Here is a 27499-nt window from a genome sequence, read left to right on the forward strand (position 1 = left end):
AATAAATATTATGTTTAAAAAATTATCTACTTTAATAACTCTTCAAGGTCCTTACTACTCAATTAAAAGAATGGTTTCCTGTTTTTACATTTAGAAATTTTAAACTTAAAGTGAAGAAAAAAAAGCTAAAATTTTTAGTCCATTTTTTTTTTCCTTTTTACCATCCCCCAAGTTTAGGGTTCAGTTACAAAAATAAACCCTCATTTATTTCCTTTAGGGCTCACAGTGCTATGTGTTCCTTAAATCCAATTTGCTGAGCTTCATAGTTCTGTAAAATGCACGGTGTCCATGACAGTACCTTCTAATGACAACTCAGCATCTTCTAACCACCACAGGAGGAGAAAGTGCTAAAAAGAATTTTTCCAGGCTGCCAAATCAATTAATACTTTTTTTGTTTTGTTTTGTTTTTGCGGGGCAGGAGGATAGGAGGAGGAGAGGATAATATTTATTTATTTACATGGACTTTATTGTTACTTATACTCCAGTTTTTGAACAAAATAGAAAACATTTTGAATCAGAAAATGCCTGAAAGTCAAACATTAAAGATGGTGGTCCCATTACTCTTGAAACCAGACATCAGCTAAAATGGATTTCATGTACTTTAAAAGTGAACAAGCACAAGTTGTCTATTTGGTAAGTAGGGTTAAATGCAGGTAAATCTAAAATTTCAGAGGCAGTATTTTATTCCAAAAGTAATAAATGATATGGCCACATATTAATTGGTGAGAGTTACAATGATGGAAACCTTTAAAATTCTTATAAAAAAGTGGAATTATTTCAGTTAAGCTGTTCACATTTCTCATGACTATGTTTTCCAACAACCCGTTAATCTAAATTAAAAGTTAAATACACGTTAACTCACCAACAACAATATAATGTCAAGGCTCAGAAAATGCACTAATCACAAAGAATTTCAATTAAATGTTAATCTAGCAGTCCAGAGAGAAGAAATGTTATTAAACAGAGAAGTCCTAATTATAAATAACTGTGTATCTGTTTAAAAGACTAACATACCCATAGCTTCATGAAAACACCTGTTAAAAAAAATTACACATACCTATCTTGTTCAAGATGTAATATGAGACTTGAAATAATTCGTTTTTAAAAAAGGGTGACCCCTAAAAGAGGTTCATAGCATCTCATAACAAAGCAAAAATGTTACATGGAAATGGTTCACCTATTTTGGTCTCTAGTTATATCTATTAAAAAAAGCCACTACTAATTCATATAATAGTTCTGTAAACAATTGGAAACATCAGGAAAAAAAATTTTGTCAATGAAAAAAAATCACTGATTCAATGAGCATTTGATCATTTTATTAACAAAATATAAGCAAGATTACATCCCTCTCTGGTGAAACTTTTCAAATAATTTTATGTGGAGGGCCTTGAGATGTATCAATTATAAAACATGTTTAAAATGAAAAAATTTTAAATGTACAAATACAAACCAGTACTTTATACAAGAATTCTCTATAAAGTTCGTTAATGTAAAAAATAATTTGTTTCAACTGAATATAAGGCAAGTTCAGTTTCTGTAATTTTGTAGCATTACTTTTTTTGCTTTGTTGGAGACTTTTCTCTTCGCCAGTCCGGATGTTTCCTGGATTCTCTGGAGGGTTCAGAGCGTCTGCTCGATTTTTCCCATCGCTTCTCAGCACCATTCTGACATCTATCCTCATCACTTCTAGAACCCGAATGTTTTCTGTTCTTTTCTCTTGACTTTGACCTATCTCTTCTTGTAAAATGTTCACTGTCCTTATTTCGGTGCCTGTGCTCATTTTCGGAAAAAGAATTTCTTCTCTCTCCTCTCTTCTTTTTGGGATCACCATGCTTATTTTCCAAATCTGTGTGCATTTCTTGGTCTCTGTCATTCATGATTCTACTGTAACTATTTCGTTCAGCAGGGACACCTCTGTCTGCACTGTATTTTGTTATGGGATTTCTCCAGTTTGGCTCTCTTGAATTTTTATCTTTATGTTTTTCTGACCTCCTTTCTCTTTCAGTCCTTATTTCCTGATGCCTTTGCTCCAGTCTTCTTTCTTCTTGTTTCCTATCATGTGTGTGTTGTTTCCTGATCAATTTATCTACTTCTTTACTTCTGGTGTTCCCTTGTCCCTTTTTTCTTTTATCTTTAGCTGCACATGTAAAATGAAATAGTTAGCTTTTATTTTAATCTTTAATTTCATAATTTAACAATGACATTTATTGGTCCATTGCAGGCTTGTTAATTCAGATAAACTGGATGCAAAAGTAAATTGATTGAACGGAAAGTCTACTGACAATATTTCACAAGATGCATAATTTTAAGAATATACGACATATCACCACTAGTTACCAAAGTACTGTTTTGATCCTTAGACTCAAAGCAGTAAACAGAAACTTTAAATGAACTACAGCAAATGTAAATTTTTTTTATAAGGTGACTAGCATGGTATATTTCCATTACAAATTTTATTCAAAAACAGAAATTTCAGCCCATGTGCATTATGTCATATAAAGTAAAGTACTGTGTCAGATCTGGTTACGTTAATAATCAAAATACATGCCAGCAATATCCCCCTTAAAGGGGAAAGGGATGACTAGTTTGCTTAACAGCATGAATATATATTTTTCAAATAAAAACCTCTTCCTACAAAAAACAACAGTTCTGCTATCAGAGAAGCACTACCTGCACCAGAAAGAGAAGTGATGTTATGACATAATCACAGGCTTTATGAGAGCCATGAAGGCTTGATTTCTGAGAAAACTCTTCTGAAAAGGCCTAGAGCAATTTAATCTGATAGAATCACAAATATAAATGTTAAATAATCACAGTGAAATTTTAAGGTATAAAACAAATTTAATCACTTTATCTGTGTGATTTCTTTTGGGTACATAAATCAAAGGTGCTGAGATGACCAAAATTTCTGTCAAATTCATATACATATAGAAAGAAGAAAATATGGAAGAGAAGTGTCCACTTTCGTCCTATCTCCACCCAAATCTCACCGTACCAACCTGTATTTCTTCTGCCAAATGCCTACCCTTGGCACAGTCCATTGGTTTGCCACTAAGGATTTATTTCTCTGGCTCCTATCAAGCAGCTCAGCTGAGCAGCAGCTCGCCAAGCAGAAACCATCTGGCTGTGTGCTCCATCAACGTCTCTCTGACCCTACTCTATGCTACTCTCAGGGCTTTGCTGACATGAGAACCCGAGCTCCACCACAACGTGCAATCTCCCGTCTTTGGCATTTGCCTTACAATTTTCTAATTTGGGGATAGTTCATACCGCTTTTATGCTGTTTAATATTTTACTAATAAAACTGAAAACTCTCTACTGAAATTGTATGATGAGGCAAATTAATTTTGAATCAGCAAGATCCCTTATTGCAGCAATTCATGCTGTGTTCTCATCTGTTCTCAAAACAGATAACCGTGAAATAACAAATTCTTTAGAATTAAAAGAGGTGAATATTAAATGAACAATGTTAATATATTTTAATTCAAGAATAAGACTTCCTGTGGACAAATGGAATCTTACTCTGATAATTTAAAACACCAAGAGTCCCACAATTCTGGCTGCCACACATTACGTGACACACTTTCAAGTGCCACAAGCCAGAGAACCAGAGTGTAAAGATCAACCTTCCAACCTACTAAGACTATGGGGAAAAGTGCTGCTTCTCTGAAATATGCATTAAGAAGTTAAGAAGAAATGACATGCATTTTGGACAATCAGACTACGTCTTATTCAGACTAAGATGCTACAATGGAAGAAAGAGAGATGACCCTGGGGAAAACAACAGAGACCTCCTCAGAAAATGGCACATTTGAAAATCCTTTACTAAGCATTTCCACTTCCAGGGAGAATGGAGAAAGCTGTGGAAGACCAGGGCTCCTGCTGAAAACAACTAGAAGTGCCAGATAAAAATGTAAAATCTTCTGTTTAGAGGCAATAAAGATCTTAAACAACTTGAGATGTTCTAAAGATGGGTGGTGCTCAAAAAAAAGGATGGGGGTATGTTGAAAGAACACAGGGGTTAACCTGAAGGAACTCTTAACTGCCAAAGCTGAAATGATCTGAACAAAATAAATGATAGTACTGGATTTTAACTCATAGAATAAGATAAATATCCATGAGTCCAGACTGATGAAATATACAGTTAATAGATAAATGGGGATTGAGGGACAACTCTTACTTACAGAAGAAATTCAATTACTAAGCGTAGAAGAAAAAAGACAAACATAAACATCACATTCGGCAAACACCACGGCAGTTAAGTATTGCAGACAAGGTCCAAAGATAGATGCTAAAATTGAACAAATTATCTCTCTACAACACATTAATTTACAGAGAAAAGGAGTTTCCAGAAAGAAATCCAGAAGATATCAACTTAACCAAGTGATCAGTTAATGTCATGCCAGTATTATGAACTCCCAGATAACATGCACTAAGAACATATCATTTCTATGACATTCTGTCCAAAAATGCATAACCTCAATCTAATCATGTAAAAACATCAGACAGATCTCCATATTGAAGGGCATTCTAAAAAATAAGTGACCAGAGGACTTCAAAAGTATCAAAGCCTTTAAAAACAAGGAAAGCCTGTGAAGAACTATCAACAGGTTATAGAGGACTTAGGAGAAATACAGTTAAATGCATGTAGGATACTGGAACAAGAAAAAGGACATTAATGGAAAAACTGGTGAAATTCAAATAAGATCTGTTGTTTGTTTAACGTGTTGTTTCAATGTTAATTACCTGGCTTTGATCATTGAACTATGATTATGTAAAATGCTAACACCAGGGGAAGTTGGGTGAAGGCTATATGGGAATTTTCTGTACTATTTTTTCAACTTTCTTTACGTAGAATAAGGACCCAGATTCAAGAGAAGGCAGAACCATAGAGAGGTAAGCTGACATAATATAGCCACTTGCTCCCTGCAGGTTGTCTGCTGATTCAGGGCTGCTGCTGAGGGACAGAGAGACCAGCAGAGCTCTGGCAGCTGCACAGGGCTGGACATACAAGAATAGAACGGAACTATTTGCAATATATATGTGCAACCAAAGATACATGTCCAGAAAACCTAAAGAACTCCTACAAATCTATATAAAAAGATAACAATAAAACAAACAAAAACAGTGGGTAGCAAAGGACTTGAATAGCCATTTAACAAAAGGAAACTACCCAAATGGCCAATAATAATATAAAATAGTGCTCAATTTCATTAGCGATCAAGAAAATGCAAATTAAAACCACAATGCAATACCATGACATATCTACCAGAATGGTTAAAATGAAAAAGATAGCCAAGTGAAGTGTTGCAAGGTTGGGGTCAACTAGAGCTCTCATACACAGCTGATGGGGGCATAAACTGAAATAACCACTTGCAAAACTGGCCGTATCTACTGAAGCTAAACGTACACACAACCTACAACCCAGGAATTCGCAGTGAATCTCTAAGTACACACCCAACTGCAATGCATATGTGTATATATACATATGTATATGTATATGTATATGTATATGTATATGTATATGTATATGTATATGTATGTGTATACATATGTATACATATGTATACATATGTATATGTATATATACACATACCAAATGTAAATAAGAGTATTCATGGGAATATTTCTAAATCTAAATTGTTACTGAGTAAAAGAGATGTTAAACTAACTGCAGCATACTCATATAGTGGAAAACTATACAGCAAAAAGAACGAACTATAATTAAATGCAATATTACAGATGAAGCTCACAAAAGTGATTGTGAAAGATAAGCCAGACAAAGGAGTTCACAAAACATAGTGATAAAGTTAAAAATAGGCACAACTAACTTATGGAATCACAAATGAGAGTAGTAGCTAACATGAGGCAGTGGACAGGGGAGTGGCAATAGCTATTAACTCTTGTTATGGGTAGCTAGCACATGGATATGTTCTTCTCATGAAAATTTCTAGAGCTGTACACTTGCGAAGTATGTATGCATTTGATGCATGGCACGTGTCAGTAACTAACACAAACCCTCACTAATTAAAGTAAAAAACTATAATTTATTTAAAATATAAACACCAGGAAAGCTGTAAGCTGGACTGCAGGCATTATGAATGTATGGTATTTCAGTCATCATTCAAATAAATATTTACCAATGAAATATCTTCATTTCTATGAAAAAGATTCCAACAGCCAATCTTAGCATTATAAATGATGTAATTCACTACAGACTCCAGCAGTGACAGATGATTATTTATATTATTAATCGTGGCTTTTAAACAACTGAACTCTAAAATAATTAAGCAATCAACTTATTTTCTTCCCTCACTGTATATAAACATCACCAGCAATATACTTGTTAGAAAAGAGCTCAATCAATTATAAATGAGTTTCAGTACCTGAGGCAGAGCTCTGACTACTGCTGGATGAAGAATCGCTTTCCTCACTGGAAGACTCCGAACTGCTATCACTGCTGTCCGATTCAGAGGCAGAGGAGTCAGACTCTGAAGATGAGGATGCGGAAGAGGAAGAGGAAGGAGAGGATTTATTTGGCTCAACGTCTGGTTTCTGTGCCACAATGACCTTTGGTGTATTTTTGAGATGCTCGCGCAATTCATCCCTAATTAAAGATACAACCTCTGTTAGTTTTTGCTCCAAAGGCAACTGTGGGATAGCTTTACAAGATGAAAAAAAAATCCTGAAAATTATCCTTACGTTAAACCTCCAAGTCCTATAGAAGTAAAGAAGTTGATGGCAAACCGAGTGTTTCTTGGATTATCTCGGGGTAATAACCCTTCAAAAAATGGCTGTAGGGTTCTAAAAGAAGAAAAAAATGAACCAAAGAGAACACATTGCTTGAAGATTAAAAGGCAAAGTTCATATACAGTCATTTTTCAGATTTTCTATGTATTACGAAATTAATAAATGAAATACAATCAAGGAGGTGATTTATATCATTTATTAGGTTAGACTACATGCTATCTAAATGAATAGGGTCAAGTCATAATTTACTGTACTTGATTTCTATAAATATACAACAGAGGATTTAAAAACATTTTTATACACCACACACATATTGTGCAACATATACAAACACACACGCACACACACACAGTATGTGAATGTATATAATGCAAAGTAAAAACAAATCTCTGTTGTATACATATATCCACATGGATGCATGCACAGCACTATGCATGGCATTGGGGGTTGGGGAAAAATCGTCAACAAAAGGAAGAAGTGATGGATGAAGACTGCATGTAATTACTATTTCTATGGAGGGGAACAAACAGAAAACATTAACAGTACAAGGTGGTCTGGACATGTCCTTTGGAGTGCTACACCGAATGACTAACCAGCAGAGTCAGGACAAACTGTTTCATAGAAAAAACTGACAAATAAGAACGAGGAAGAGTCTGATGGATAGACCAAGAGTGTATATTTCTAGCTCTGGAGGTAAGGAAGTACGAACGAGTGGAGCAATGTTGGTGCAGGCTGTGGAGAGGGGGGAGATAAACCTGGTGAAGTAGATGGAGACCAATAAGTAAGTCTCTGAAGTCAAGGGGAGTAGACAGAATAGCACAGAGAGGGCATGTTGAGCCCAGAATAGAAACTGTGTCGAAGAGGAGAGGGAGGCTGAAGAGCAGAGACCATGAAGAGTAAGGCAGAATGACAAGAAAGTGAGGAGCCACAGTGAGGAAGTGGTCAACTGTCTAAGGGAGGCTGGGAAGTGAGGGCTGTGAGGGCTGAGAAAAAGTACTTGATTTGGCAGATAGTCACTAAGAAATCTGAAAGGATGATTTCAGTAGTGTGAATGCAGTAGAAGCCAATGCGAGTGGCAGGAGGCAATGTGAATATACAGGAAATAAGAAAACTGGGATAGGGATTACACGACAGTCCTGGAATAAGGCCCTAATTCAGTGTAATAATGTGGACAATTACATGACTGAATCATCTGTATATATTCACAATTGTCCACTGATAACACAAAAATTAATATTCTAAGGTTCAAAATTAGCATTAAAAATGAAAATAAAACTGTAAGCACTCATTATTGGAAAACTCCAGTGGGCATGCAAAATAATCCTGTGTGTTGTAACTAAATTCAAAGAGGCATTAATTCTGTGCTGTCTCTACTGGGACTAAAATCCATCACTAAAATTACATGTTGTCCTGTGCCACAGAACATGAGATTCAGAGTAGTAACTAATGGATGAAGAAAGTCCTAGGGGCTTATCTCTTGTTTTTACGACTAAGGGTGGACTTATGTCGCTAAAATGGAGGAAAATTCCTGAGTACAGTAAGAATAAAAAGTGCGTAACGATAAACTTACTCATCCTTTAATCTTGCATTAAGTTTAGGAAGACCCATATATTCACACAATTCTTGGAAAAATATTTTAACAAAAATTCTACTGGATGATGTAGTGGTTTCCTCACTCAGCTTTATACATTCAAGAACCTGAAAATTAAAATTAAAAAAGACAAGTTTATTTTGTTCAAAAGACAAAATGACCAACACTGATAACTTGAAGTGTCTCTAAAGAATTATCTGTGAATATCTTTCTTTGTCCTAGTAAGTATTACTTCTTGGCAAAGTTTAAGACTACCTCTCTATGCTAATTTTCATAATGCTAAGATGCTACAGAAATAGAGTTCTTTCTTTCTTGAGTAATGTGCTTTTTATAGCAGAGATATATTCTGCCATGAGTATATAATGCTGAAGCAAAGATTACTAGCTCCTAAAACTCACTCATCAAAACATGGATGTATAAGGGTTTGGGGCAAACTGCCACTTAGAGCATTAGGCTATAGTTTTGTATAGGACATATACAACAAGAGTAAAGACAGAAAGAGTGATGGCTTGTTCTGAATATTAAGATCGAGGCTTAAAAACGGAAGTTCATGGAGAGAGGTTTTAGGACAAATAAAAATAAAAGTAACCTCCAGTTTTTATGAGTTCTGTGTTCCAGAAACCCATTTGCTTCGATTGTTTAAAAACTTGATTTCATTTTCATTCCCAGAGGGAAAAGAAAGAAGTAAAAAAATTATTATGATCAGGCTCCTACGTCTGCTCACAAAATGCCTATTAGTACAGCTAGACATGTTTAGTACCTACAGTATTACAACAGTCCATCCAATGTTTATGAGCTCACTTTGTTGCTTCATTCTATCATCAGGTTGTCATATTCCACAGTGTGATCCTTTTCTTTCTTTCCTCTTGGATGTAATTTCCTTCTTTCAATTTCACTTTTCTCATAACCTATCACTTTTTATTTTATATTAGCACTATGGGCATACCTTACCTTATATATTTCTATGAAAGCAGAGACCATAAATAATTCACTCTGGATGCCCATTATCTCTCTCAAGTGACTAGGCTCTTATCTAGTAACTAAATGAATGGTTGTTGGACGAACAGAGGTTGTACAATAAATGCCAGCTTCATGAATGCATTTCAAATTCCAATCCAGTGTACATTTCTGTATCAAGAATATCTTATCTTGTTCTAAATAACTATGGCTACATGATACATGACCACCAAAGTAAGATGTATGTGGTATATGAGTGTGCATGCATGTGTGCACACACAGAGAAGACAAAAATCTATTGTTTTCCCTGAAAACACCACTAGCTATCACTTTTAAAAAGCACCGTGATGTTTGAACTGTTAATATCACCCCGGGTTGTATTTCTTAACACTCATGTTATTTACTTAGCTTCTCGATCTCATGTTATCTGAATATAGCCTCAAAGAGTGCCATTACAGTAAAAGTTTGGTATATATTTCATTTAAATTTTTTTTTTTTTTTAATGTTTATTTACTCTTGAGAGAGAGACAGAGCATGAGCTGGGGGAGGGGCAGAAAGAGAGAGGGAGACACAGAATCCAAAGCAGGCTCCAGGCTCCGAGCTGTCAGCACAGAGCCCGACGCAGGGCTTGAACTCACTAACCGTGAGATCATGATCTGAGCTGAAGTTGGATGCCTATCCGACTAAGCCACCCAGGCACCCCAACTATACATTTCATTTTAAAGTACATTTCCTACATAGGAAAAGTACGGCTATACTATACTTAATACCTACTTGAGAATAACAGGATTAGGAAGGAAGTATAAATATCGATCCATCTACTTACACTCCATGGAAGTGAATCAGTGTATAAAAGGTGAGCAAACATCTTAGCAACATTTCTCAATTTGTTTGTTTCCAAGCGATGGATGGTATCATATTGTTCTTTGAATATACTTTCAAAGGATTCCATGTATTCTTTTTTTAGCATGCAAAATCGCTAATAAATAAAAAAAATTGAATGTCAGTACTACTAAAAGTTGACTGTCAATACCATTATGAGTATATCAGATCCTCCTAAATTTATTGAATCAAAAATTAGTAAATCTTTTATACATCACATTACACAATCTTTTTGTGCTGTATGACAGAATGCTCAAAAAAAAAAAAAAGGATAATATATATCATCCCTATTTACTTGGGATTTATATGCTAAAACAAAATTATACAAGTATCTTATCATAGACACATACATTTGCATAGTATACAAATATATTTCTCTGTGGGTAGAGTTTAGATTTAAAAACTTATTTTAACTCATGATCTATTTGTGCTGCCTGAACATGCACTTGACTTCAAAAACAGCTTTGAGATTTTGAAAAGGCAACATTTAATTGTCCTCTTTGGGAAATTGTTACAAAGCATATAGAATCTCAAAAAGTTCTGGAAGAGACCTATGCAATGTTAAGGCACCACAAAATGAAGTAGGAAAGGAGGAAACTACACAGGGTAGGAAACGTGAGGAAGGGAAGAGCAACGAGATTTTATCAGAGATATGCTATTGTATTAGACCAGACCACAAAGAAGACACAGTAATTCACAATATTCATGTTAAGGATTCCCTTAGTGATGCTATTAAATTCCAACAAGAAAAATGAGGCTGGAACTCACCCCAGCTAATAAGCCAAAAAATTTTTCATAGGTCCTTTGTTGGGCACAACAATCAAGTATCATGTTGCAGAGTTCTTTCTATTTGGAAAAAAAATTCATTAATGATTCAAAATACAATGAATCCATGCTATAATTTATCAATATGATAGAGACAGCCTGAATTTTTAAATAAGATTTTAAACACACAAAATTTCCTAAGCTTTGTGAGCTTAAGTTATTAAGACAAAATAAAAAATTCAATCTATGTCAGGCCTATAGTTTTTCAAAGCCTTCAGTCTGGCTGACAGTTTCCAAGGTCATCTATGCTAATTAGATTATAAAATTCTCAATTCAAATTAAGTATGAACCACTTCAATAAAATCTACTATATGAAAAAGATACACCAAGAAAAGATTGAATAGACTATATTCTAAAAAGATCCTACACAAAATTTTTTAAAATACAGATCATCAATATACCACCTGACAGGTTTAGTTACATACCTTTAAACTCAATTCTTAAGAATATATTTAATTAGTATGGAAAAGGTAGAAGATGAGTCTTTATTTAGGCATAAATAAGTATAGCTACAACATTAACTTAAATGACATTCTGGTTAATAAAGAAAAAATGTATTTAATTTTTTTTATGTTTATTTTTTTGAGAGAGAGGGAGAGACAGAATGTGAGCAGAGGAGGGGCAACGAGAGAGGGAGACACAGAATCTGAAGCAGGCTCCAGGCTCTGAGCTGTCAGCACAGAGCCCGACGTGGGGCTCGAACTCGCAAGCTGTGAGATCATGACCTGAGCTGAAGTTGGACGCTTAACTGGCTGAGTCACCCAGGCGCCCCAACAAGAAATGTATTTAAAAGAATAAAGAAAAAAACACCTCTGTGGTTGGATTTGCTAGCCTCAAAATAAATGTTATACATATAGATCTATTGACAAATCTATACAAATAGATCAAATCATTCCATAACTGCTGGAATAATATATTGCCAATCAGCTATTTTTGTGCTTTGAAAATTCCTGTATAAAAATTCTGTTGAACTATGGGTGCCTGGGTGGCTCAGACAGTTAAGCGTCCAACTTTGGCTCAGGTCATGATCTCTTGGTTCATGGGTTCGGGATTTGCATTGGGCTCTGTGCTGACAGTTCAGAGCCTGAAGCCTGCTTCAGATTGTGTGTCTCCCTCTCTCTCTGTCCCTCCCTCACTAGCATTCTTTCTCTCTCTAGCTCTCAAAAAATGAATAAACGTTAAAAAAAATTATTTGGGGGAAAAAAAATTCTCTTGAACTAATAAATGCAAGAGTAAATCCAGGACCGGAAATACCATCATCACAAATGATTTATAATTTTAAAATACTCAAATGAAATATCCAAATATTCAAACTGTATCAATTTCACTGATGATGAAACTCAGACAACACGGACACATCATTGGAGACAAAATGAAAATAGGCATATATTCATTCTCTGACCACTGTTGTAGTAGTGATTAAGTATCTTTTTCTACAAGACATTTATCAAAAAGTTAAAAATTATTTTTTCCAAATATAGTAACTGTAATATACCTGCTTTCTATAAATGGAAAGCCAGCCTACAAAATATAACATATACCCATTCAGTTCATTTTTACTTCTATTTAATTTTACCTTTATATTTTCAACTAGCATGGTAGCCCCTAGCTGTATGTAGCTAATTAGTTGCATTACTTAACATTACATAAAATTTCCATTCTTCGGTCACACTAGTCACATTTTCAAGTACTCAAAATCCGTATGTGACTAGTGGCTACTGTACTAGACAGTGTAGAATATAAATATTTTCATCATTGCAGAAAGTTCTATTGGACCACGCTGCTCTAGAAGTTGATAGTCTACTTATAAAACACTCTACTCAAAGGCCTTAATTCACAATATGAGGATATTTTTAGATGTCATTACATTGCTAAATTATTATTTTTTATGATTACTCAGAAGTTACCTCAATTAAATAAAATGCTTCTCAATGTGTAAGTTCTGAAAAGATGTACTATGTCAAAATTTTAATATAGTAGTAAAAAGTTAAAATAAGGCTTTTCTGAGTTCTGCCATATTATGTTAATTTGATATTAAAATGCATTTTCAACTCTTTCTACCAACATTGTATTTTACAGTAACATAACAGTTAATCAGGTTTTAAACAATATAACATAGTAATACACTGATAGCATTGCTAATAAAGCCAGTGCTACTTGCAAAACAAATTACTTTCTTCCCTAGACTAAATGCAATTATAAGAGTTATTCCCTGTGGCTTAGAATAATTAAATATTTTAACATTTTAATTAAATATTATAGCAATTTCAGGAGAGTCTTTTGAGTGCATGAAAATAGATGTACTAAGACATTCTTCCAAATGCTATCAAAATATGTTGAGGTTAGTTCTAGAACAACTATCCTCTGAATTAGTATTAATAAAACGTATAAAGACTTAATTATACTCCTCAAATAATGTGACAAGATCATATAGTAATTTCAGTTTCAATTATAATTTTAAAGGTTAATTCCCTAATTTATTTCCTTTCAATGGTGACACATCAGGTACACCCAGGGTACAAATAGGTATACTGTTATTAATATACCAAAAAATAAACTTTAAGAGAGAAAAAAGAACTTTTTAAATTTGAAAAAAATAATTTCATCTCAAAATTACGTACCATGGCATTTCAAGAAGAAATCTATAATCTAGAAAAAAGGTTGGTAAACTTTTTCTATCATAGGCCAAATAGTAAATATTTTAGGCTTTAGAGGCCATACGGTCGCTGTTGCAACTAGTGAATTCTGCTGCTATAGGGTGAAAACAACTATACATGATCCACCAACCAATGGGCATGGCTGTATTCCACTAAAATTTTATTTACAAAAATGGGCAGTGGGCCTGGGCTACAGTCTGCCAATCCCCATAACAGACCATATTTAAAGCCTTAAGACAAAGCACTCACACCTAATGGTAACAGCTCAGATAGACAAGATCTTTTAGAACTAGAAACAAAACTGCCTACAGTTGATATATTCACTCTGGCATCTCTGCTGGGTCTACCACATGTAAAGCAAGATGTGAAGAACAAAACCCTAAAAGCCTTGGCTCAGGTTCCAAGGATTTAAAATGCAGATGGGCAGGGAGCAACATACACAAGAATGCAACTAGCAAAAAAACCCAAGATAATCTACTCAATCCAGTCTTTACTATCTTTGGCATTAGGGTTCCATGATACTTTGAACAGTGAAGTATACGGAGTTATAAGACTATGAGTCCCATGGACTAAGAGGGGGCTAATATGTACTTTATGGACCACTGAATCCCTGACACCTTGTAGAGTGTCTGACATGTAGTATATGGTAAACATAGACTGCTGAATTAATGAATGAAAAAAAATGACACAGATTCTTCCATATACAATTAAAGTAATGTAATAACATGTATGGTGACCTTTATAATTTCTACCACAAAAGAATGCTTGAGCACATTAAGTAGATGGGCTAAGCAATTCACTAAGGAACACATTTCTTATTGTATTTAGGCCACCTATTTGATTTATAGGCAACCACTCAGAAACTCATGTAATGTGTAGTGGTTCTGACAGACTTCTTCCTTTTCCCCCACATCCCATTTAAGCAGCCCATTTAAAAGTAATTTTTTTTTTTTCAATGTTTATTTATTTATTTTTGGGACAGAGAGAGACAGAGCATGAACGGGGGAGGGGCAGAGAGAGAGGGAGACACAGAATCGGAAACAGGCTCCAGGCTCCGAGCCATCAGCCCAGAGCCTGACGCGGGGCTCGAACTCACGGACCGCGAGATCGTGACCTGGCTGAAGTCGGACGCTTAACCGACTGCGCCACCCAGGCGCCCCTAAGCAGCCCATTTAATTCATTGCAATGAGTAGCACTTATGAAACACCCTAGGACTAAGTTTCAAGTTACTTTAAAATTTTAGAATAACTACATTAAGAACAGAATATCCAATACTGAGTTATTTCAATTCATAAAACCTATGAACTGCTTTAAACATTTTTATAAACTATATTATTTCCTAATAGAAGAAAAAAACATCAACTTACTGTTTGGCTTTCAGGAAACTCCATTTTCAGCAATTTGTGAGCACATTCTTCAAAATCTAAGCTGTAGAGATAAAACAGACACAATAGGTTAAAAACTTGCAGCATAGTTGAACTATGTTTTATAAAAAAAAGGATCTTACTTTAATAATTGTTTTAAATAAGTTTTTTACAGTAACTTCACAGTACTCTATTGTGTATAAACAAAAGACATAGCTCTTAATTCTACAAAGAATGAAGTATTGAGACATACTACAACATGGATGAACTCTGAATTATGCTAAGTGGAAAAAGTCAGATATAAAAGACCACATACAGTAGGATTCCATTTATATAAAATGCCCAGAACAGGCAAACATATAGATAGAAAGTGGACAAATTTTATTACACTGCTAACTACTTGCACTTATCTCTGACCCAAGTCAGGAAGAGATAAAGATGCTCCAGAGCCCATCATGACATCTAGGGCTTAATCACCACATTTACAAGTTATCTTGATTCATACTCAAACACAGTGCTTTTGTGTTACATTTTCAAAAACTAAGTATAAAAATAGTAAATAACCAGAATCACTTACAAGGAAAAAAACTGCTTTTATGCCATATAAGTTGCAGTAAAAATAATTCTAATATGCTTAAGAGAATTATCAAATTCAATGTGAATTCAATTTAGGAATAATGCTAATGTATTTGTACTTTTTGCAGAATGTTCAACCTTTATTCTTTTGATAACATCAGGATAAAATAATCAGAATGATTATGAATTTAGTTTTATAATTCCTTTGTATTCCTTAGTTTCTGATACTTATTGAGCTTCATAAGCACAACAGAGTAATAACTGTGTATGGTACAATGTAATGGAATTAAGAAAAAAACTATAAAGAAAAAAGAAATATATCAAAAAGAGCTTTTGCAATGGGAAATATTAAATATCTAGCACTAAGATTAAAACATTAATCGGGGCGCCTGGGTGGCGCAGTCGGTTAAGCGTCCGACTTCAGCCAGGTCACGATCTCGCAGTCTGTGAGTTCGAGCCCCGCGTCGGGCTCTGGGCTGATGGCTCAGAGCCTGGAGCCTGTTTCCAATTCTGCGTCTCCCTCTCTCTCTGCCCCTCCCCCGTTCATGCTCTGTCTCTGTCCCAAAAATAAATAAATGTTGAAAAAAAAAATTTTTAAAAAACATTAAACTACAGTTGATAAACTTCAAGAATATAGCAGTATTACCAAAAAGTATTTTGAAAGACACTGTTTTCTTTTCTAGTTTTAATTTTCCTCAAGAAACAGAATTAGTATGCAGGAATAAACCTATGAAATTTCTGAAAAATAAGTAGTCAAGGAAAATATTTTACAACTGTCCTTTTATCTAGTAAGTACCAGGGAGAAAATTAACTGTATGATAGACTCTTTTCCTTCTTGCTTTATTTTAAAAGTATTTGGTGACTCCCCATATCAAGATTGTTTTGAAGTTACACTAAACGTGAATATTAAATGAACTAAGTTTGATATTTCAGTTATCTTAGGTTGCTAAATCAAATGAATTTCAGGTTTAACACAAATAAGTATTGAGGGAAGGGTACAGAAAAAAAGATTTCAGGGGCGCCTGGGTGGCGCAGTCGGTTAAACGTCCGACTTCAGCCAGGTCACGATCTCGCGGTCCGTGAGTTCGAGCCCCGCGTCAGGCTCTGGGCTGATGGCTCAGAGCCTGGAGCCCGTTTCCGATTCTGTGTCTCCCTCTCTCTCTGCCCCTCCCCCGTTCATGCTCTGTCTCTCTCTGTCCCAAAAATAAATAAACGTTGAAAAAAAGATTTCACATGATACTAGTTTTCAAGCTGTGTTTACAAATGGTTTTGTTGATGTTTCCAACCTAAGAAACTCTGATGGGCAACGACAGTCCCACCTCCTTCTAATGCTACAGCTTCAAAAATGCAAAATCAGAGTGGAACATCATTTGAAAGCAAGAATAAACAGGAATGTCTACTTTTCAATAACAAAACCAATGGTGTTGTTTTATGTTTTGTGTCAATGAGAGAGGGTCATTTAGGAACCAGGATAGTAACAAGATGATAAAAAGAATACTGGTGAGATCAGTCAACAAGTCTAAAAGGAAAGAAATAAAAACAATAAAATCACCACACAGTTCAGCTGTCCGACCTTAGTTTTGTTTACAAGATTTCCGAAAGCAAACTGTATGATGCCCTCACTGCCATCTGACTTGATAAGTTATATTCCATTCTTAATTTATATTTTGTATAGATTGGTTTACTATCAATGTAAGACTAAAAAAAACTGGAAAAAGTAGACACAAAAAGTCTACAATCCAATTTCCTCTCAAGACAACCACTGTTGAGATGTTATATACTACTTCTAGAATCTGCCTACCTATTGAAACAGTGAAGAAAATACTACTGGTACAGTACTATACAGTATACAGTTTTTTCCCCACTGAACATTAAGTCAGACCACTTGCCCAAATCAGCAACAATTCCCCACTAGCCTGATTTTCAATGGTGGCATAAACTGGACATTTTGTTATTTATATTGGACAAGATGGTCTCTTTTTTTTTCCATATTGAACAATTCTCTCTGTAATTCTCTGTCAGTATGTATATCTTTAAGAAAAACATCCTTTTATGAAAAAGGATTGTCTAACGGCATGGACACTAAGTCCTTGATTCACGTTACCAAAAGGCTTTCCGCAGACAGTGTATCCCTTTAAATTCCCACCGATGTTTATATGTATCTCACTAAAATCATTAGTACTGAGTACTGTTGCTTTGGGAAAAAAACCAAAGTAAATCGCTTTGCTGTTTTAATGACCAACAATAGCATTTATTGTTCTAGAGTGATATTTATTTGATAACTTTATGTTTCAGGATCCCATTACATGAATCCCTCAACCATGTCCTTTAAACACCTTTCTGCTGAAGTCTGTGTGGTTCTTTCCTAAAATTTGTATGAGCTTTTAATTAAGTACATTTTGTTATACGCAAATTTTGTTATAAATAAATTATTTTTACTTGGCATTTGGGGGCTCAAAACTCTTAACAAATACTAACATATAATACAGTATTGCTGTTACTAGAGTTCTTACCACTCTGTAATTGTGACTGTGACCTAATGCTTCCTTGTTCAAATATTTCATGTGATTCAAGGATTATCAAGGTTTGGTAAGCTAAAAAAAACAGTTTTATTTAAATAATTATTCAAAGAGCTCCACTGTAACTCTTTCAAAATTAATGTTAACAGCAATATTAAAGCAGTGAATCTACTGTTTACAAGTGATTACTGTTGAATTTGTAAAAAAGGATAAATGAAAGGTCAAACTCTAAGAATTTTTATCTGTAACAAAAACTCCTCATTTTTCTATTTTAAGTTTGTATGAAAAAATATTTAATAGTTTTTCTTTCATTTGAGAGGCAAAGAAATAGGTAAGGATAAACCAAAAATATTTCTAGCCAATGTTTTGCTTTTTAACATTTTTCTTTCTGAAGATGAATCTAAGCCAAAAAGTTTTCAGACAGAATAAAAACAGGATGACTCCTACGTATGAATCATTTTTGCTATTACATCATATGAAATGGAAATATACAAAACCTAGTAAGAAAACAAAACTGAGAAAACATTCATCCTCCAGTGTAAAATGTAAACACTGTGCCCATTAAATCAATAGGTTGATTCGCATAAAAAACGACAGATGTACTAAGCATTTCATATTTCATTTATTTCTCTTCAAAACCAAACTCAGCCTTCAAAGGGAATAGGATATTCGTATGACATCATAGTAGTTCTTACTTAACATTACTTCAAAGGGTCCTCAAAACCTCCTAATTCCTATTTCTATTTATATTCATTTCCATCTGCACGGCAAGTCAGTATCCAAAAGTTATCATAACAGTGTTTCTCTGCTTAGAATCAGAATTAGAAACCAAATTAAAAAAATACTAAATTTCTACTACACAATTATATACTGTGCCAGCTCTATAATATAGAGTTGTTTTCAGGTTTTTATTAGTTATATTTAACTATGAGGAATGACAGTTAAAAGAACTCTGTTTAATTATGTAACATGAATAGACCTTCCAAATAAGAAAAGATAATTTTCTTTTGAATCAAAGAACCAACAGTAGGGATCTATGAAGTTGGGCAGGTAGTTTGAGAATCCCTGAAATGGTATCTAGTTTTCTGTTATCAGATACTAAAAATTTCATCTTCTTTTCCATCTCCTGTGAAAAGCAAGGATCAACAGAGCTACAGTATCTTACCTTGACTGAATAGCAAGATAAATTGTACGACGAAATGAGACTAGATTGATTTCTGTTTTGTCATGAATAGTCACTTTTTGTCCTGAAAGAAATTAAACATAACCAATTACAAAACTACAAAAATAAATGTGAAGAAATGTACATGTATCTCTACATAATAATTTTTCATAAATATTTAGAATCTAGTTTAATAATAATACTACTCTCTTCTGCGGAGTTCAAAGTAACCATTTCTAGTCTTTTGTCATATCTTAGAGTATTTTAATAACTTGTGTCAGTTCAAAGAAGTCCAGAATCAAGCCAGAAATATTATTTTTGTTTCTGTGCCACTTGCTCATTTAGACACTATAAAAGGCAGCGCTCATGGTATTGTTTGCTAAGATACTATTTCTAGAGTTATAAACATGACAATTTGGAAGAACTGTAATTTACAGGTAGAAATTCAGTTTCAGAGAACACTGGATTATCATGACAGACTGGATGGGTCCATTTTAAATATGTTTATTTATCAAAATTGTCTCATCTAATTCATGGAAACTTCTCTTAGAAATATTTCTTTTTATCTGAACAGTATTTTCACATGAAGCAAAAATTCTGAAGTAAATGTAGTACACAGGTAGTTAGGAAACATTTTAAATAAGAAAGACACTGGAAAAATTGAATTTACTTTTATAAAATATGTTGTAGAAAACTAATTACACTTCAAGACAGAGCTAAAATGCATTGTGTCTTAGAAGGAAAAGACATACTTTTAATATTTTCAAGTATGTAATATAAGTAAATAATGACCAGTGTATGTACGTTCTGATGTTTTAACTGAGACTTAACCAAACTAAAGTTCTGAGCTTACTTTTCTGTGAAATAAAGCAATCAAAGCTAAAGAAGATCATGCCTGCTCTGTGCAAACACAGCTTCTGGCCTCCCCACTCTATTTTGCCAAAATGAATAGAAAATATCTCATCACTTTCATGTGTCACATTCATGCCAGGGTTGCAGAAATCACATGCACTCAACATGAATGCATCTTTTTCACAGTTTATAGTCACATGCATAAAATGTCAAATTAAAATTATGCTGATATTAAAAAAATGATTTCCTTGTTTAATACTTTTAGAGCAGAGTTTTCAACCTTAGTAATACTGACATTACTGGCTAGATAATAATCTGTCCTGGGGGGCAGTCTTATGACTTGTAGTATGTTTAACAGCATCCCTAGCCTCCAGCTACCAGATGCCAGTAGCAATTCCCAGGCCTCCACAGATTTTATTTTAGAGATTACATTAGAATTAATTTATAATTAATTTTAGAGGATAATGTTAGTTTAATAAATTAAATAATATAATACATAAATAATAAATAAATTTAATGAAAAATCCTAATTTATTTTAGAGGATTACATTAAAATTAATTTAATTTCAGAATATTTTACAGTATTATTTGAATGAGCTACACTTTTACCTTCTTCATCTTCTTCTCCCTCTTCCTCTTCTTCTTCCTCTTCCTCTTCACTACTTCCAGCATCTTGGTCTGTGTTTGAGTCACTATCTCCTTCATCAAGAATTTCTACCAGAACAAAGTATAGGAAAATATCAGTGAGCAAGTGATACACATGAATCTCATTCTGAGAAGATAATTCTCAGTTGGCCGAAATCCATAGTGTTGTTCCAGTTTACCACCCAACAAAGATGATCACCCAGGCCTATGTTATTGCCTAGGTGGTCAGAGAGCCGTATGTATCATTCTTCTGCCAGCTAGAAAATGGTCATAAGATAAGGAAGGGATGAAAAGAACAAAGAAATAGTAGATGAAGGTTTTCCAAAACAGCAAGACCACTGGAAAAATAAATTATGAATGGAAACAGGTACACTGGAGTCAAAATAATAGTTCAGCATCAAAAAAGAGATCGTCTACTATAAAAAGCTAAGGCTAGATCTAGAAAAAAAGAATTTAGGGTAAGAATGTTTTGTGAAAGATGAAGAACGAAGAAAAAATAATTGCATAATTTAGTGTTTACTTTAAATAAACAGTGATGAGATTTTTATTCTTATGTATACTTAAATAGAACATTACAATTAATCTAAAGACTTTCCATATGTAAACAGAAACAGAAGTTTAAAAGCCTTAAAAAAAAAAAACTAGTAAGATAAGCGCTTCACTGGAAAATTGCATCTTAAAATACAACTCACCTTCAGAAGGAAATGAAAACAGTGATGTAAATCAGACAATACGTGGGTCCAGTCACCATATTAATAGTTAACAAATGACAAAAACTAAAATTGTATTTTGCCCAATGGTGTCCTCTATTAATCAGATAAAAGATTTTACAAACCTGGCTAATACTTCACTTTTGCATTTCTAGTACAATCAGAGATTTTAATATAAAGTTTTGGGGTGAACTTATTTTTAGGAAAATTCTACTTTCTTATATTTAACTGAGCACTATAAATCAGGAGCTACATATAACACTTAATGTTAGCAGAAAACTTCCTATCTTAAAAAATAAATCATTTTATTAAAATGAAGAGGTGTCATTCAATCCTTAGCTGACACACAAATCCCAAGAATACTTCTAACAAATGTGACTTCAAGTAATAATCTAATGTGTCTAGTTTCCTATTACATAATGTGGCTTAGACAGACTTTTAAGAGAGGAAACTATTTAGCATTCAATAGTAGGAAGACAGGCACTCCTGCTGTTTTCCCAAATGCTGTAAGACCTAAAACACAAGTGCACCTGGGTCACTCTAAGGTGCTAATTACTAAAGCTGTGCCCACTTCCTGCTGTGGCCATTTTTTTAATGCCAGTTCTAGAACATTTTATGAAAGAATGAAGGTCAAATGAATTGTCTAGTCGTTTACATCATCCTCTCCTCATCTCTCCATTTTAGAATCTACTTACTGAAATCACTTAGGCAATGACAATTGGATTTCATTAACTGAATGAAGCAGTGGTTTCAAAGTATGCTCTGTGAGTCCCTTAGGGGTCAGTGAGGCCTGTCAGGTGGTCTGCGAGGTCAAAATTGTTTTCATAACAATACAAAGACATTATCTGCCTTTTCACTGTGCTGACATCTACAGTGGTCCAAAAGCAATGGGGGTTGAAACCACTGCAACCTGAGCACAAATCAAGGCACCAAACTGCACCAGTCACTGTGCTCTTTACTGCCATGCTCTTGCAGGAGGTTTTAAAAAGTCAGTCTGACTTAAGAATGCCCTTGAAGAGGAAGGGCATTTCATTTCATTAAATCTCAGTCCTTATGTGTAGGCATATATAGGCATGAACAACAAAACATGAAGTTCATGTACGGCCCTTCTGTTAAAGACAGATGCACAATGGTGATGGTTATCTTAGAGAAAAGCACCTATGTGACTGCTTGACCTGCCATGGGAATTCGCTACATTTTTCATTTTTACTTGACAGAATGGCTGACGTTAGTTGTTAGGCATTCTGTCAGACATTTTCTCAAATATAAACAAAGTGAGACTGTCACTTCAAGGAAAACAATTAAAAATATTTACCCCCATGATAAAATCAGAATTCTCAAGAGAAAATTAGAGTTTTAGAAAACTCGTATCCATTCTTGTGAGCTTGACAGTTTCCCAATACTCAGAGTTCTCTGGTAAGACAGGTGGCAATATTAATAAATGTGATTTCTTGATACTGTGCTAATTTAATTTTGATAATGTTAACATGTTAACACTTGGAAGATATGCATAACTGCGTGAATTGCTATTTCCCAAATGATCAGTGGAGCATGTTATGAAATCATGCATGGGTAAAAGATCCATTCAAAGTGATATGCCAGGGGATTTTAATGTAATAGAGTATGAAAATTCATGAATACTGTTTCAGGTTTCACATTTCAATTAATCTTTAAGAAACTATCAGCTTTTGGGGGCACCTGGGTAACTTACTCAATTAAGTGTCCGATTCTCGATTTCGGGTCAGGTCATGATCTTATGGTTCATGTGACTGAGCCCCACTTTGGGTTCTGTGCCCACAGCATGGAGCCTGCTTGGAATTCTCTCCTTCTATTTCTCCTTCTCTCTCTGCTCCTCCCCATCTTGCACACTCTCTCTCTCTCTCTCAAAATAAATAAACATTAAAAAAAAACCAAAACCACCCAAAACTATTAGCTTTTAAATACAGGCATACTCTTAAGGAAGAATATACACATTATCTGAAAAGGCTATTAAAATACTTCTCTCTTTTCCTACCACATATTATCTGTGAGGCGAAATTTTTTTCCTATACATCCAAACAACCTATTGCAATAGACTGAACACAAACAATATGAAAATCCATTTCCTATTAAGTCAGATATTAAATTGTACAAAATATATGAAACATGCCATTTTTCTTAAATTTCTTTTGTCTCCTAAAGTAGTCATTAAGAGTAGAAAGGGATCTTGAGTTCAAAGAGTTTAAGAAAGTGCTACAATTAAAGAAAGTACCACTTTCCTGGCACTGCCCAACTGCTGATATCGTAAAGAAACGGATGGAGAGTTCCCAAGTTAAAAAAAACAAACAATAACAAAAAAAACAACAGGTATGGTAAAAATTCCATAAATCCATTTAGCATCTTTGAGGGATACTGTAGAAAAGCAAGTTCATAAGAAAAGAAGGCAAAATGGGTCCAAGGAATTCTCCATGTTTAGAAACTAAATTATAATAGCAAAAGGAATCTGGCCGTTGCAGTGAAATGCCCCTAGGAACCTGGTACCTAAGAAGAGAAATCTATTTATTGAACCAGATTTGTAGAATAGCGTATAGAAATGTGAAGCTGCTTACACTTTACTTGCTATTTCATTCTACTTCCAAATGACTAAAATAGGAAATGCAGGCAGTGACAGAGCTCTAGGCTGTCTGCTTGCTTCCTGAGAGATTTCAGAACAGTAAGTACTTCTCACACAAAATCACAGCTTGAGGGAAATGGAACTCATAAAATTGTAATTATAATATAATTATATAGGTAATTCTGAATATTAGCTTTAGAAGAAAAATGATAACAAATGTGAAAAAAAAAACATTGCCTAAATACTGGCTCTACACTTTATTTATCCTTAAACAAGTAACATTTACATCAAACAAGTTTTGTAACTTGTTCTAGGTCACTTAGCTTGTAAAGGCAGACAAAATACAAACCAAAGTCTGTCCAAAGTTAGTGTTTACAATACATCGGCAACATACAAATGATAATAATAATCAATTTATCAATTTATTGACCATTGATACCCTGTCTGGAATTATTGATTTTATCAGGATATCAATCTGCTCTCAAGAAATAATAAAGTACAGCACTTTATAATAAAAGAATAGCATTCAGTTGATCATTAAATCAGGGGTAAACTTAAGTACTAATTCTTAGGTGGCAGTGAAGTTAAAATGAAAGCCACCAGTAATTCTTAAGTGGTAGTAAATAAAATAAAGGCCATTAGTAATATATGGATATTTCTTAAGAGGAATAAGACTTAAGGGCTGTATAATTTAAACACAGGGAAAGAGGAGAGGGACAAAGAGGTAAATAATTTAGAATGAAGTAATACCACCAACAAGCACTAGGCAGAATACTAATGCATGGGGAAAAAAGTGAAGAAAATGGCTTCATAAGAGCAGAGATTTCATCAGGTCAGTGATCTAAACCTTTCTATTAGTATTATAGAGCTACATGAATTGCTTCTACTAATCCAAAATAGACTATAAAATTCTACCTACCTTTCTTTAAAAATTTTTTTTTTTTTTTTTTTCAACGTTTATTTATTTTTGGGACAGAGAGAGACAGAGCATGAACGGGGGAGGGGCCGAGAGAGAGGGAGACACAGAATCGGAAACAGGCTCCAGGCTCCGAGCCATCAGCCCAGAGCCTGACGCGGGGCTCGAACTCACGGACCGCGAGATCGTGACCTGGCTGAAATCGGACACTCAACCGACTGCGCCACCCAGGCGCCCCTCTACCTACCTTTCTTAATAGCTTTGTACTTCTCTTCATTCTCCATGAAATTAGGATCCATCTTGAAAACATCTTAAAAAAAGAAATTAAAAAATAGTGTTTATTTTCTATACTTACATTTGTTGGTGTCCCACGTCCCAAATCTCCCCCAACCCCTGACTCACTAAGAACATCTTCTGGATTATAGTCATCCTCCAGAGGAAGCATATGAGTGAACTGATCATCTTCTTCTACTAAATCAAGTCCTTCTAGGATAACAGGGTGGTCCTTAAATCCATCCTTCCGTACAGCAAACATCACTTCAATCATATACTGAACTCTTTTATCAATTTCAGACTCATGGAGAATATTTCGGAGGCGCTCAAATATAGCTAAAGTTAAAATCAAAGAAAAAAAACAGGAAAATAAGCAAAAAATATAATACTCAAGCCAAAGCTCGATATCAAACTGAGAGCATATACTTGCCATTGATTCCTCTTGGTGACACCTGTGTTAATTTAAGGCCACATTCCTTGAGAAAACCAATAGCTACTTCAACACTATCGTCAGTTGGTCTTTCCAGGAGCAAAGTGAGCATCTCTAGGCATAAAACTTCATGTGCCTTAAACAGAATGAAGACATATGGAATAGAGAAAATACTTTTAAATACATTAACCTACTATTAACAGTAATTTAAAAAATTAGCAAATCTTGTTTTTGCAGCAATAATATTATACATTTGATGAGCAAAGTTTTATAATGCATATAGAAATACTCCAAATATGGGATACAATTTTTTTTACTTTCATTAGGCATCTGTTAAAAATTTCCAGATGATTGTTCCAAAAATCTGAATTATACTGAATACAACTATTTGATTTATCTCCAGAAGAAATAATTCTTCTTACACACTACATGTATCAAATGATATGTTTATAGGAAATGCCATAATTAACTTCCAAATATAAGCTAAAAATTATGTACTAATTTTTTACAATCACTATGTGAAGAATAGTAATACTATTATTTTTTCTAATACCCTTCTTCACAACCATAAGTCTTTACAGCCATTTCCTAGGTCATTCTATCAGCCACTCTGTTATTTAGCAAATAGTTCATAAATTATATGAATAATTTTATCCAAAAATATCTTAACTGTTTCTGGTACTCAAGGACACTTTTGAAATACTTCCCTCTATTTTTTTTTTTTAACTAAATCAAGTTATTTACACTGGTCACGTTTGAAACTTAGTACTTCTAAATAATGCCAGGAAGGGTGGGAATAAAATTCTCCTGAGAAGCTTTGCTGTAAAAAGAAAATGTACCGGGAGGCACTTTTAAGACACTGTCTATATGCCTTTCTAAGGTTGGATCCTTCTTTGAGATGGGGAGGGAAACAGTCTAACTCTTAGGAAAATATTCTTTCCATTGAGCACAATATCAAAAACACGTCTTAACAGTCTTATATCAGTGATTAGAAAATATTGCCCTGTACCATAATTGAGAATCTAAAATATTTAACATTTTAACTGTTTTGTAGCAATGCCAAAAATATCTTCAAAATGAGTGTAGTTAATATACATTCAAAACTAAAACTTACTATCTGTTCTGTTATAGGCACGTGAAATTAAGTCTCTATGGTCTTAAGAAGCAGGTTAGCATTGTAGTAATTTAACTCATTAGGTTAAAATCTAATAGATTTCTAAGAGTGAACCTGGAAAGCATTTCATGTAGGAAAGAATTAAAATATTAATGGTAGATAAATAAGATTAAGTGTGACTTCAAAATTCTTCATCTTATATGTAGAAAGAAACCTTTGAGTGCTAATAAGAGCAATTTTATTATTTTCAAGTTTAAACAGAAATTAAATTAAAAAAAAACCCTCTCAAATAGATCAATGGATGAATACAAAATAATCATAAAACCTGAACAATAAAAAGACAAAACTATTTACATTTAAAACAGATTAAAATTACTTAGAATTACTTAAAATTTATATTTTATAAACTGATTCTAAGAATATATGACTTTATATACTATGTAGTTGCAGAGAAAAGAATTTCTTATAGAATAGAATATCAGCACGAGGTTCTCAAAACAACGGGTACAGGAGAAAAGAGTAGAAGAAATATCAACTTTATTGTCTTATAAATATGATTAAATTATATTCTTTGAAGGAATAATTTATAGTTGAATAACCACATACAGTATTATCAATGTGATAAAATACTGTTCTGTGTTCCTCTTTTTATTTAAGAATGTTAAACACGTTTATTATAGTTT

The 27499-nt window shown here is 34.0% G+C and overlaps 1 protein-coding gene across 3 annotated transcripts in view; it reads right to left on the minus strand.

The window, feature by feature from the left end:
• Positions 1–1294: 1294 nt before the first annotated feature.
• CWC22 (CWC22 spliceosome associated protein homolog) overlaps positions 1295–27499 on the minus strand; it is a 57908-nt gene continuing 31703 nt past the window's right edge. For 2 of the 3 annotated variants that reach the window (XM_043577201.1, XM_043577202.1), the window contains exons 9-20: positions 25703–25838; positions 25402–25608; positions 25247–25309; positions 20745–20849; positions 19287–19368; positions 15030–15090; positions 10949–11026; positions 10125–10277; positions 8321–8448; positions 6703–6804; positions 6387–6607; positions 1295–2137 (exon numbers count right to left, since the gene is read on the minus strand). In XM_043577201.1, coding sequence (XP_043433136.1) covers positions 1551–2137; positions 6387–6607; positions 6703–6804; positions 8321–8448; positions 10125–10277; positions 10949–11026; positions 15030–15090; positions 19287–19368; positions 20745–20849; positions 25247–25309; positions 25402–25608; positions 25703–25838 — 1923 coding nt within the window. In that variant the 3' untranslated portion in view covers positions 1295–1550. Of the gene's footprint in view, positions 2138–6386; positions 6608–6702; positions 6805–8316; positions 8449–10124; positions 10278–10948; positions 11027–15029; positions 15091–19286; positions 19369–20744; positions 20850–25246; positions 25310–25401; positions 25609–25702; positions 25839–27499 lie in introns of those variants that run through there. The other variant, XM_043577204.1, reaches the window with a different exon arrangement.

The sequence above is a fragment of the Prionailurus bengalensis genome, chromosome C1 (genome assembly GCF_016509475.1).
Source record: "Prionailurus bengalensis isolate Pbe53 chromosome C1, Fcat_Pben_1.1_paternal_pri, whole genome shotgun sequence".
Taxonomy (NCBI): Eukaryota; Metazoa; Chordata; class Mammalia; order Carnivora; family Felidae; genus Prionailurus; species Prionailurus bengalensis.